At 40.9% G+C, this 11,890-nt stretch overlaps 1 protein-coding gene across 1 annotated transcript in view; it reads left to right on the forward strand.

Annotated features, from left to right (window-relative positions):
- grm1a (glutamate receptor, metabotropic 1a) overlaps window positions 1-9,275 on the forward strand; it is a gene marked incomplete at both ends in the record, with an annotated part of 29,842 nt that extends 20,567 nt beyond the window's left edge. Inside the window, 5 exons of the mRNA XM_083934461.1 lie at window positions 544-790; window positions 1,405-1,573; window positions 3,120-3,246; window positions 5,807-6,740; window positions 8,462-9,275. Coding sequence (XP_083790587.1) covers window positions 544-790; window positions 1,405-1,573; window positions 3,120-3,246; window positions 5,807-6,740; window positions 8,462-9,275 — 2,291 coding nt within the window. The remainder of the gene's footprint in view (window positions 1-543; window positions 791-1,404; window positions 1,574-3,119; window positions 3,247-5,806; window positions 6,741-8,461) is intronic.
- Between the last annotated feature and the right edge of the window lie 2,615 nt (window positions 9,276-11,890).

An 11,890-nucleotide genomic window follows, 5' to 3' on the forward strand; every position in this document is an offset into this window, starting at 1 on the left:
CTGAATGGCTGCAACACCTAAAAAAGATTGATCACAACCTCTACTGTATGTGCATGTTAATGTTTATGATGTGGACAATTATTGTCAATATTTTAGATGCACTGTCTGAGGGGGCAAATAAAAATGGGAATTTATTCTTAAACCTTGGAAGAAATATCTTCATACAAGGATGCAAAAAAATGTAACATTTTGTACTTTTATTGACCATCCTCCAAAGAGGTTTGACTGTGGGACAATGCCTTTAGAGGGCTGATGGTGAAGTACAACTTGACGTTTGCAGTCTTGGTATTTTGAGCAACAATGGTTGCTCTCCACATGTTTCCTATTGAGCTTTCGGACATCATGTTGTGAATTCCTTGTATGTAAATATATTTTGCTGCAAAAGAAAATTTTGCTTTTTCTCCACGTCTGGTTTCTAAATGAATCAATCTCCTACAGTGTAACTGCAGTTTGAATACAGCACTAAACACCAAACAAAAAAGAAAGTTTTCTTCACTTCTTTTTTTCCTCCTTTTGATGCCCTCTTCTTTTCCCCTCTAACAGGAAATGAGAGTCTGCATGAAAACTATATACAGGATAGTAAAATGGGATTTGTCATCAATGCCATCTATGCAATGGCTCATGGCCTCCATGATATGCACAAGGAGTTGTGCCCAGGGCAGCCAGGGCTCTGCGAGGCCATGGACCCTATCGATGGCAGCAAGCTGCTGGACTACCTGCTGAAGACGTCCTTCAGAGGAGTCTCAGGAGAGGAGATTTATTTTGATGAAAACGGAGACACACCAGGCAGGTAAGAGGATGAAGAGGAGGTAAAAATATAGCAAAAGGTAGGGAAATGTAAATAGAGATTTCATATCATCAACGTGGTTGTAATCTGTGAATTTCCCCATCTAACACTCTCCTACTCATTAGCACATGTGTACATGCAAACAAGTGTGCACCAATCTTGAGCACAGAAGGATGTAATTAGTTTGGACTGGAACAGATTCAGTGGATTGTCCGCTGTGGCAGCCACTTTCATCTCTCTTCAGTCCAACAGACAGCATTTGACAGTCAGAAAACACAGCTGTGTCATTCCTCCATCAACTGCAGAGGTCAGGTGGAGCACATCCTGGTTCAATATAAATATATAAAATATGGCATGAGCTCTTGATATTACATTAACAGGGTTGTAAGCTGTTTAAGTGACTTTGGATAAAAGGTTTGCTAAGCTGTGGAATCATTATCATGAAATTACCTGTCACTCTCTTTTACCCTTTCCTCTATATCTCCCTCTTCCTCACTCTTTCTCCATTTATGATCTTTAACTCTTTCTGTCGTCCTCTAGCCTTTTTTTTATCTCCTTTGTCACTTACTAAAGTTGTTGACCATTGTGGTTCTCCGTCCCTTCCTCTGTCCTTTCAGATATGACATCATGAATCTACAGGGTGTGGGAGATGATCGCTATGACTACTTAAATGTGGGCTCCTGGCATGAGGGCATCTTAAGCATTGATGACTACAAGCTGTGGATGAACAGCAGTGACATGGTCCGCTCAGTTTGCAGTGAGCCATGCTCCAAAGGTCAAATCAAGGTTGGGATTTAAATCCTCAATGTTACTCCGCCAGAGTTCATTAAGTCTGAAACATCCATAGTCAGTGGAGAACAGTGGAGAATTTGCTGTGTGACTCTGGAGGTCCAAAACCTAAAAGTGTTAAATCAGCAGAGCAGAGCTTATTTAACATTTATTCTGCTCAAAGTAGCTTATTTTCATTCGAGTAGATGATTTAGTAGTACTTGGTCTTTATCAAGTGCAACTAGAGACCATGCTTATGATGACAATGCTAAAATTCTGTTGTTTACAAAAAACTGAGGTGTAAAATTGTCGGTTTAAGCGGATGTTACAGTATGTGCTGGACGGTTTCTTGGAATTCATTTTTTTCTATGGATTAAACATATAACATATAGTGTTAATCTGGCTTTAGAGGTGCTATTAGGTTGATTTTGTCTCCTTTGGATATAGCCAGGCTCGCTGTTTCCCCACTTCCTGCTAAGCTTAAGTTAACCACCTGCTGCTGGTGGCTTCAGTGGTATCAGTCTTGTCATGTAACTCTTGGCAAGCATATTTCCCAAAATGTCAAACTTGACCTTTAAGAAATCATCAAAGTTATTACAAATAATCCTGAGAGGGACATGAATACATATATAAATGTCATGGCAATCCATCCACTAGTTGTGGACTCTGAACCAAAAATGTCAATAAAAGTTAAGGCACAGATGGTATTTCCCCTGTGCTCTCAAATAACTTCTTTTTTTCTTTTCTTACACCCGTAACTGTGTCACTGCTTGGATGTGATGCTCCATTCTTGCAATGAATCTTCCCATTTGTTCTCTTTGATAATCATCCAGCATATCCTCAGTGGGCAAGTAAACTTTGGGGATGTAACTCTGTCCTACATTTTGGCATCCTACTTCATCAATTAAATAGTGTGTAAGATGTTTTACGAAGGAGAAAGTCATTTACAAGCATATTTTCTCAGTCCAATTAGACATAATGGAAAAAAGTTTGGAGTAAAGAAAACCAAACTAAATCCTTGTGCTTTTCACGATTACAAAGTCTTATCAGTCTAAATTATGTCACAGACAAAGTTTGCACACGGTAAACACATCCTTTCCTGTGCCTTTCATCCCATCTGGCTGAAGAGAAAGCCAGTTTGGGACGGTAAATAATAAAAACTGGTAGGTTGAGGCCAGTTTTAAAGAAATGCCCTGATTGCTTCATCTTGAGCCGATTGTTTTCAGTCTAGATGTACACTAAGTCGCCCTGAGGGAGGGTGCATCCTCTCTCTTGGCTGCTCACACTTCCCCCTCTATCTGCTTTGTTTCCTGCCCCACTTATCAACCTGCTTTACATATCACAGTGCTGGTAACAGCTTCTCTGGGAGCAGAATTTAAAAGCTGCTGGCCTTGTTTTGTGTCTGGGGCTCAAGAAAAAGAAATTGCACCCACATATCCTCTTCTTTGATATCCTCTTAAGCTAATTACTTATTTAGGTTGCTTTGGGTGTGAGGTGCTTCCTATCTCCGTTTGATTAGTGTTGTGACCCCCTCTTTGTTTATATCTGGCATCTCTGCGTGCAGGTGATTAGGAAGGGCGAGGTGAGCTGCTGTTGGATCTGCACCACCTGCAAGGATAATGAGTATGTCCAGGATGAGTTTACCTGTAAGGCATGTGAGCTGGGATGGTGGCCCGATGATGACCTGGAAGGTAGGAGACAAAACCAGACACTCTGAATCTACCTATGATTTTTATCAACAATGTTCATTGATACTCCCTATCTCCTGTCGCTTAAATGTCCCATATTGTTCTAATTTTTAGGTTCATACGTATTTCTTAAACATGTTTACATGCTTACCTGTTCAAAACACACTATTTTTCCTCTACTGTCTGTCTAGTATACCTGTATTCACCCACTGTCTGAAACTCTCCATTTTAGCGCCTGTCGTTCTAAGCCCCCAACCCTTAAATGCCTCCTCTGATCGGTCAGCGTTTCTAGGTCTTCCACGTATGTGCTCTGGGCATCTCTGTACTGTCATGGGAATGACTGTAACGGCACTGTAGCTGCACTTTTAGTTGTGACATCATAACCGTTAAGAAGTCCTGACGGCTTGTTTAAAGTTGTTCTCCATAAGATTTGAGATATATTGTGTCTAGCGAACTCTGTTGCGTTAAGATGTACTTGTAGGCGAGCCTGTTCTTTCAGAGCCACCTTCTTGTCACGTTGGTACTACACTACAAAATGGTGTACACACTATATAGTGCACAATTTCGAAAATAATTTTTTTTTTGCTCTTTTGTAAACTTTATTGAAACACATTCACCTCTCTACTTCCAGTTCGTCCCCTATATGTTACCCTCTTAAATCCATACACACACACTATTACACTTCTGCCCTTACTACAAGCCTGACAGTCAAGCCAGAAGTTAGAATTTCCGATTTCGAAGTAAACACAGCATCACCTTTGGTGATCTGGGCCGACAGACCAACCGCTTTCAGTAGCGTCACTAACATGGCGGCCTATTTACATCTAGCCTGCGAATGTTGCCACAGACACGAATATTGGAATACTGGGCAAAAAAAGGCAAGTAGAAGTGCTGTCATTTGTGGGTCATATGATCAATCACCATTGTTTTAACTCACTATTTGATAGATATGAACTTAAAAGGCAATTAAAAAGATGGAAATCTTACAGAGTACAACTTTAAAGGCATCGTTCCTGAATTCAAGCTGTGTACATTTCATTCTGTATAGATAAAAATATATGGAAATTTCACTTTTTTCCAATATGGGACTATCTATGCCAACCATCTACACCGACCCTCATTATACCACCCATTTCATGGGCTCCCAGCCAACCTACATTTCCCCTGCTCCCTTGTCAGGTCATTTATATCTTATAACAGCAATCTCACTGAAAATACACAAACCCTTTCTCTCTAACTATTTTGCACTCTCAAAAAAAAAGTCCTCCTCCGATAAGACTGTTCTCTACACCCTGACACCTCCTTTCGTTAAAGCTTTTCATCATCCAGGTCCCATAACCCTGTTCTCTTGGCTTTCTCAACCTCCACACTACTGCTTCCCCCCTCCCTGCTCTTTGCCTTGTTGTGACCCAGTGGATGTTTTGACAGCGATTTATAGAGTTGAGTGGAGCTCTCAGTTCCCAGATGTAAAATCCTATTACTGCCACAGGAGGCTTGGGGATACATTTCAGCAATCTGTCGAGGAAGAAATTCTCCCTTCACTCTCATTATATGGCCCTATCTGGAGAATACTAAGAAAGAGAGTTGGTATTCTATTCATAGAGTGAGGTATTGTCCATATGTTCACTAATTTGCTAATTAAGGGCAGGATAAAACAATTAAAAATAAACTTTATTTTTTAACAAAATGTCATTATGGTGTTGGCTTCTGTTGAAATGCCCTGAGCCTATGTGCAGCACAAGAGAGAGCTCTGTTTTTGAATTATTCAAAAGTCTTCCCAGCTTAGATATGACAGCATAGGTTTTAGAGGAATATAGGATATGAGGATTGCGTAAGAACAGATACAGATAAGAGCATTTAATCTTTGCCACTCTTGTCTGTTTGCTGGTGGCTGATGCTTCAGTGAACTGAGACGGTGGGTTGGTCAAAAGAAAACAGCAACAGGTCACTGCAACTGTTGTACACCTTCATATTAACATTAGTATCCTTCACACTTTGTGTTCCAAAATCCAAGCTTTCTTACTGAGATTATTTTGCAATTTTAGTCCTCTAATGATTTGCCATATTGGGAGTTAGCAATGCAGACTAGAAGCTGGTGTCTCTTTGCATAGCCTTGCTTGTGATGGCAGTGACTGTAATGCTATTAGCTGCAGCATGTAATTTATGGAGTGTTAAGCTGGGGAAGTCTTGGGATGTCAGTTTTCTCCCATTAAGCTCTATAAACTTACTCTGGGTGTTGGATGGCATCTAGTACATCATGACAGAGTTGACACATACCCACGTCTGAACACATTTGGCATAAAATGAAAATGAGAGAAAAATCTGACAGAACTGGAGCTTTGACACATGCAAATTAGTTTCTGAGCAATTTAAGGCTATCTTTGAAGACTCTGATCTCTGCTACACACCTGACTTCCCTTTTGTCTCCAAATCTGTGTTACTCTCCTTTCTGCCTCCTCTTTACCCTCTGGTTCTTTTCACCTGTTTGAATGCACCATCATTCACAAAAAACTACTACAGTACCAACAAAAGATTCACTCGACATCTCCTCTGCTCTTTCCAGGCTGCCAGCCCCTGCCTCTGAAATATCTTGACTGGGCCGATGTGGAATCTATGGTGGCAGTGGCTTTCTCCTGTGTGGGCATCCTGATCACCTCCTTTGTCACCTTTGTGTTCATCCAGTACCGTGATACACCTGTGGTTAAGTCCTCAAGCAGAGAACTCTGTTATATCATCTTAGCAGGCATCTTCATGGGCTACATCTGTCCATTCACCTTAATCGCCCATCCTACAGTGACCTCCTGCTACTTACAGCGGCTCTTGGTCGGCCTTTCATCTGCCATGTGCTACTCTGCCCTGGTGACCAAGACGAACCGCATTGCCCGCATCCTGGCAGGCAGCAAGAAGAAAATCTGCACCAAGAAGCCCCGTTTCATGAGCGCCTGGGCCCAGGTGGTCATTGCCTTTATGCTGATCAGTGTGCAGCTAACTCTGGAGATCACACTCATCATTCTGGAGCCTCCTGAGCCCATCAAGTCCTACCCGAGCATACGTGAGGTCTACCTCATTTGTAATACTAGCAATGTAGGCATGGTGGCACCACTGGGATACAACGGCCTGCTAATCATGAGTTGCACCTACTATGCCTTCAAGACGCGAAACGTCCCGGCCAATTTTAATGAGGCTAAATATATTGCCTTCACAATGTACACTACCTGCATCATCTGGTTGGCCTTTGTGCCAATATATTTTGGCTCAAACTACAAGATCATAACCACATCCTTCTCCGTCAGCCTGAGTGTAACAGTGGCACTGGGGTGCATGTTCACACCTAAGATGTACATTATCATTGCCAAACCAGAGAGGAACGTCCGAAGCGCCTTCACCACATCTGATGTGGTGCGAATGCACGTTGGAGATGGAAAGTCGGCTCAATGCGGGAGCAACAGCATCCTCAATATGTTCCGCCGGAAAAAGCCTGGGTCCGGCAATGCCAAGTGAGTGACCTTTTACGTTGTTTATCTTGATTGAATCTATTGGGTTAGAGACAAAATTATAAGATACCTAAACACTTAAATGGTGAGTTGTCCAAAGCTGATCCTCTGGCATTTCTCTAAATAAATCATCATTCTAAAAAAAAAAAAAAAAAACCTTAAATTTCCCAGCTTGGGATCAATATTTCTATATTCTATTCTATTCTATTCTATTCTATTCTATTCTATTCTATGCTAGTCTATCAAAAGTTATTTTTACGCAAGAATATTTAAATGTTTATGCATGTTAATGTTCCAACTTTCCAATCTTTGTCAAACTAAACTGATACATTGATTTAGAAATAGTAAGCAATGAACGCTGATGTATATGGCACATCCCCCTCCCCCTGAGGGACAGGAAATTTTATTGATGGAATCAAGCTGAATAAAGCTAAAAAATCTGGGACATTTTGCTGTCGCTGATTTAAAGCTAACAGGCCATGATAATGTGTCAGTGATTATTAAAGCACAGATTTCACACATCTAGATATACGACTTGCATATAACTTTTTTGAGATCCACAGCAGTGACACATGGACAGGTGTCTAAAGTAAGGAGTGAGGCAGAGTATGAGAATGATCCCAATATGTTTACGTGTTGTCTCTCACCTTTGCTATGCAGCCTTTCTAATCTTCTAACCCTTTAACCTTCTAAACTGAGCAGCCCACTGTCTGCAAACTGTCGAGGCTGGCAGGTGTTTTGGCTTGGTGGTCATTCTGCTCCTTTCCTGGAGAGCTGCACTGTCAACTCAGACATATCTTATCATGCTATATAACCAGAGTAGATACTGTGTGTCACTCACCAGCTAGATGATCATAAATTGATCCAAAAGCAGATCATCGTGTTTGCCCAACAGTCTTGAAGCTGAAATCAATCATTTTCTGCACATTACTGACATAGAGGGGGCATTGTTATGGAAACCTTTTGTTTATTCTATTTTACTTGAGGTTAACGAGTGACATAAAGAATAGCCTTTATTGTCATTGCATTTGCATACAACGAAAGGAAAGGAAAAGATGTAGCACATAACCAGTCATTACTTGGTTGGCTCCCAGCTTGAGTTTAGCTAACTGGTTCAAGTGTCTGATGAATTAAAGGACTCATTGGCCTCTTTGATCCTGTTACTCCTGAAAAAAATGTTTTTGACACTGCAACCCTCCAAGAAGGAGATCGCCACCATGCTGCTTTGGTTTATCCTGAATTAACCTCACATTTAACTTTTCTCAGCATGGATGCCCCTCCCCTCCCCACCTCTCCATATAATCACATTAGCGCCAGCCCTAGCTAATTCTGCTTTAAACTCTGTGTTGTCTTTAGGCCAGTTCAGGCACCAACTGAATAATGATTCCGAATGCATGTGTACCATTTGAACTATATAAGAAAATAGTTGAGACACACTGCAAATTGAAGCAATTTGAAGTTCATAATGCTGTCTGCAGCACATTATGACTCACTATGTTTGTGAAGTGCCACAGTTGATAAATGTAATGCTCCTTATAGCTCACAAGTGAACCCCTTAGCAAAGCTGTTAATGTACATCATGTGGTAAAGTATTTTAACGTGCATCAGAAATATTTATATGCTGCTGCTCTGTTGTGTTATGTTGCTGCTATGTTGACGTTGTTTTTCTGCAACCGGCTCCCCGCTTCCTGTGATAGTAACTTGGGTCTTTATCTCGTTCATAGTTCTAATGGCAAGTCTGTGTCATGGTCTGAATCAGGTGCAAGACACCCTCCGAGGGGGGGGAATGTGTGGCACAGACTGTCTGTGCATGTGAGGAAACAGGAAGCCAGCTTGAATCAGACGGCGGTCATCAGGCCCCTAACTAACCCCCCCGACCCCCACAGTTGTGAGCCCTCCACCTGCGACCTTGGCACAGAACCCCATCTCCCTCAAGAACCGCGTGGCGCCAAGCCTCTGTACAACCTGGTGGAAGAGGACGATGAAGGCGATTCGCAGCGCCCCCTCTGGACTTCTACTTGCTCTGGGCAGATGCAAGGGCTAGAGTCTAATTTAGATAAACCGGCTTCTTATTTGCCCTCTCACTTAAAGGACTGCACCACAGAGCGCATGCAGGGGGCAGTGGTGGACACACACAGCTCCTATGTCCCTGCACTGAATGACCACACCGCCATGGAGGCAATCGCTACCAATGAGCCTTTGAGCTTGACCCCCTCTCAGCTTCCTTTGGCCCCACAAGTGGGGGCGTTTGAAGAAGAGGGGTCCGAGGACGAGGATATGGACCTCTTACACGGCTACATTTATGATGCCAAGGAGGAGGGGGAGGGTGAGGACGGGGAAGATGAGGACTTACAGAACAAGCGAACTCTGGAGGATTCTCTGGCTCTGTCACCCCCCTCCCCCTTCAGAGACTCTGTTTGTTCGGGGGAGTCTGTGAAGGACTACCCCATCATGGAGTCGATGCTCGGTAGCCCTCCGAGCTCAGTCTACACCTCAACAATCCTCCAAGACTTTGCACACAGCTCCTCAACACTGTGAGAGCAAAAACCAGGCGCTGACACACAGACATGCATTTCCACACAAACATACGGATACACACTGAACAACAACATCATTTTATTATCATTTTGGGTTTTTAGCATTTATCCTCTGCTCTGTCATTTGCTTGCTTGTATTTATTACTCTACTTTTATAGGGGTTATTTAAAATGAGTATAAAAACACAAGGAATTATCCGTGAGTACTTACATTTCTGAAGGGCTGTCAGTGTACAAAGCCTTTCTGTAAAATGTAAAACAGGGGAGAGTGCCAAAAGTAGTCAGCTCTCATGCCAAATTATGATGAATTAAGCGGCACTCAAAATCATAATAAAGGATGTAAATGTGGTTCCCATAATGGCAGTGCAATTAAACAGTCAATAAGAAACAAATGGATAGGCAAACACATTTCAGTGTGTATATATATGTGCACTGTAAGACACAGCCAGAGTCCAAACTGGCTCTAAGCACTGCAGTAGCTGAAGTGCATTTCATGCCAGTTTTGATTAGCTCTGCTCCTCTCTGCTGCACATGTACAGGCCTGTTCATGTGTGCAGCAGTCCCAGCTGCATTTTTAATTAATTAATTTCACCTCAGCTTTCTCTCGTCCGACCTCATCGCAATTTAAATATTACAAAGACTTTAAATAAGACGAAATGTGCAGTAAGTTGGTTGAATATTTCTTTTAATGTGTTGCGAGATGTGCACAAAAATATTATCACTAAACTGAGATCCTGCTGAAGATTTGCGCTGTATGATATATGATATGGATATAATGTGCCAATCAAAGTTGTTATCCACCTACATCCCTGCTTTCAATTTTTACGATGTAGCTAATACAGGTTAGCGTGATTGTAGATGATGGCAATGTTGTTTATTCAGTTAACACAATCATAACCCTGAGAACAACTTTTATGAGCATGGGACATGATAAAAAGAACTACCTTTGCTTTCAATGCCGTGTTGATATTTCTCATGTTTTCTGAGTTAGCTGTGTCATTGTAATGAAAACACAGTACTTGTACAAGTTCTCAAAGTTTGTAATACTGTTGAGCCATCTCTTGTTTTTTCACACAGGTGGTATGTTTGTAATACTGATCAATGTTTCTAAATTTAGAATGTCAACAGGGAAAAAAAGAGTTTATACATTTTGAACCTGTCCTCAGATAATTGTCACGGAGCAGTGTGTTTGGTTTTTGGGTAACTTTTAAGCTTGAGTCAACTGTATCCTCTTGAAAATATTCAGTTGTAAAAGTAACCAATGATTAGTTGCTTCTTGTAATGAGATTATACATGTTTCAATTTTGCTTAAATCTTGCATTATAAACTTGAGTAGTTAACTTGAGATTAAGTTTCTAAGTTCTTTATCTATAAGAATACAAATTATTTCAAAGTAAAACACCATACAGTACATAGTGCAATTGTATTGTATTTCCAAATGTTTTTAGTCTATTATAGTGTAAGTTGTTAAATGATTTTAACCAATGTAAAATATAAGAGGGTGCCACCTGTTTAACACTGTCAAATCTAGAGTGAAATAATAGGCCTTTATGTTTTGGGCAAGCTGAACAATGCTGTGAAATAAAAACTATTTATATTATGAAGACTGATTACTGCCTACAATAGACTGAAAAGCTGGCTCTAACTGAGCTCAATATTAGTTTAAACCAATGTTTGCAGGCAATCAGGGATCCTTAAAGAGGTCTTCAAGGTATCTCCAGCCCCCTGTACTGTTGTTTTTTTCTTCTTTTATTGTTACGTCACTTTGAGCATCACTATGGATGTTTGATACTTAAAGGACTTTTTTGTCTGCGCTCATCTTAAAACTCAGCTTAAGCATGATTTTGTGACATCACAACCACTTTGGAGGCAATTCTGGCAAAATATTCAATGTGAACTTTGACCCTGTGGCTCATACAGCATGCAGCGCAAAGGATTGTGGGTTCAGAATAGCCAGAAAAGCATGCTGGCTATTATGGCAAAATCCGACCAGATGTAGTAGGACTTCCTGGTATTTTTGGCATACTGTGTTGACATATTATGTATCAGATCATACTAAATCTGTTTCTGGTATACCAATAGTATAATAGCACGGGTATTGGGCTCTATCTCAAACTTGTGATGTCACCAAGTATTAAGTCTGGAGCTGCTCCACAGTTCGGCAAGTGACTGATTTAGTTTGTTTTCTTTAATAAGCTTTATTCTAGCGTAGTGTTCTCAGTTCCTAAACAGAAAATGTACCCATCTACTCATTCCCCTGGGTGATCAGTGTCATCTATAACACCTTCCCTAATTTATTGTCTAGCAGCTCCACACTTGATACTTGATGACATCACAAATTTAAGTTTTAGGTTTAGTTTTTAGAGTTTTTTGAGTGAGAGTTTTGACTAATATTTTGGACTGGACATATGAATAACTTGTAGGCTATGATTTCTGAGAATGGGCATTGAGCCACTTTAAACTTTTGTAATGAAAAGAGTTGCCCATTCATATAGAGACGAATTAATTGTACTTTTGCTTTTGAGAAAAAAACACATCAAACACAAATAATTATTCTTGGTTGAAGCTTAACGTTACTTGAAGCCGCTTTACATGAGAAAGTTATGTAGCCTGAGTC

This window comes from Echiichthys vipera (genome assembly GCF_963691815.1).
Source record: "Echiichthys vipera genome assembly, chromosome: 19".
Lineage (NCBI taxonomy): Eukaryota > Metazoa > Chordata > Actinopteri > Perciformes > Trachinidae > Echiichthys > Echiichthys vipera.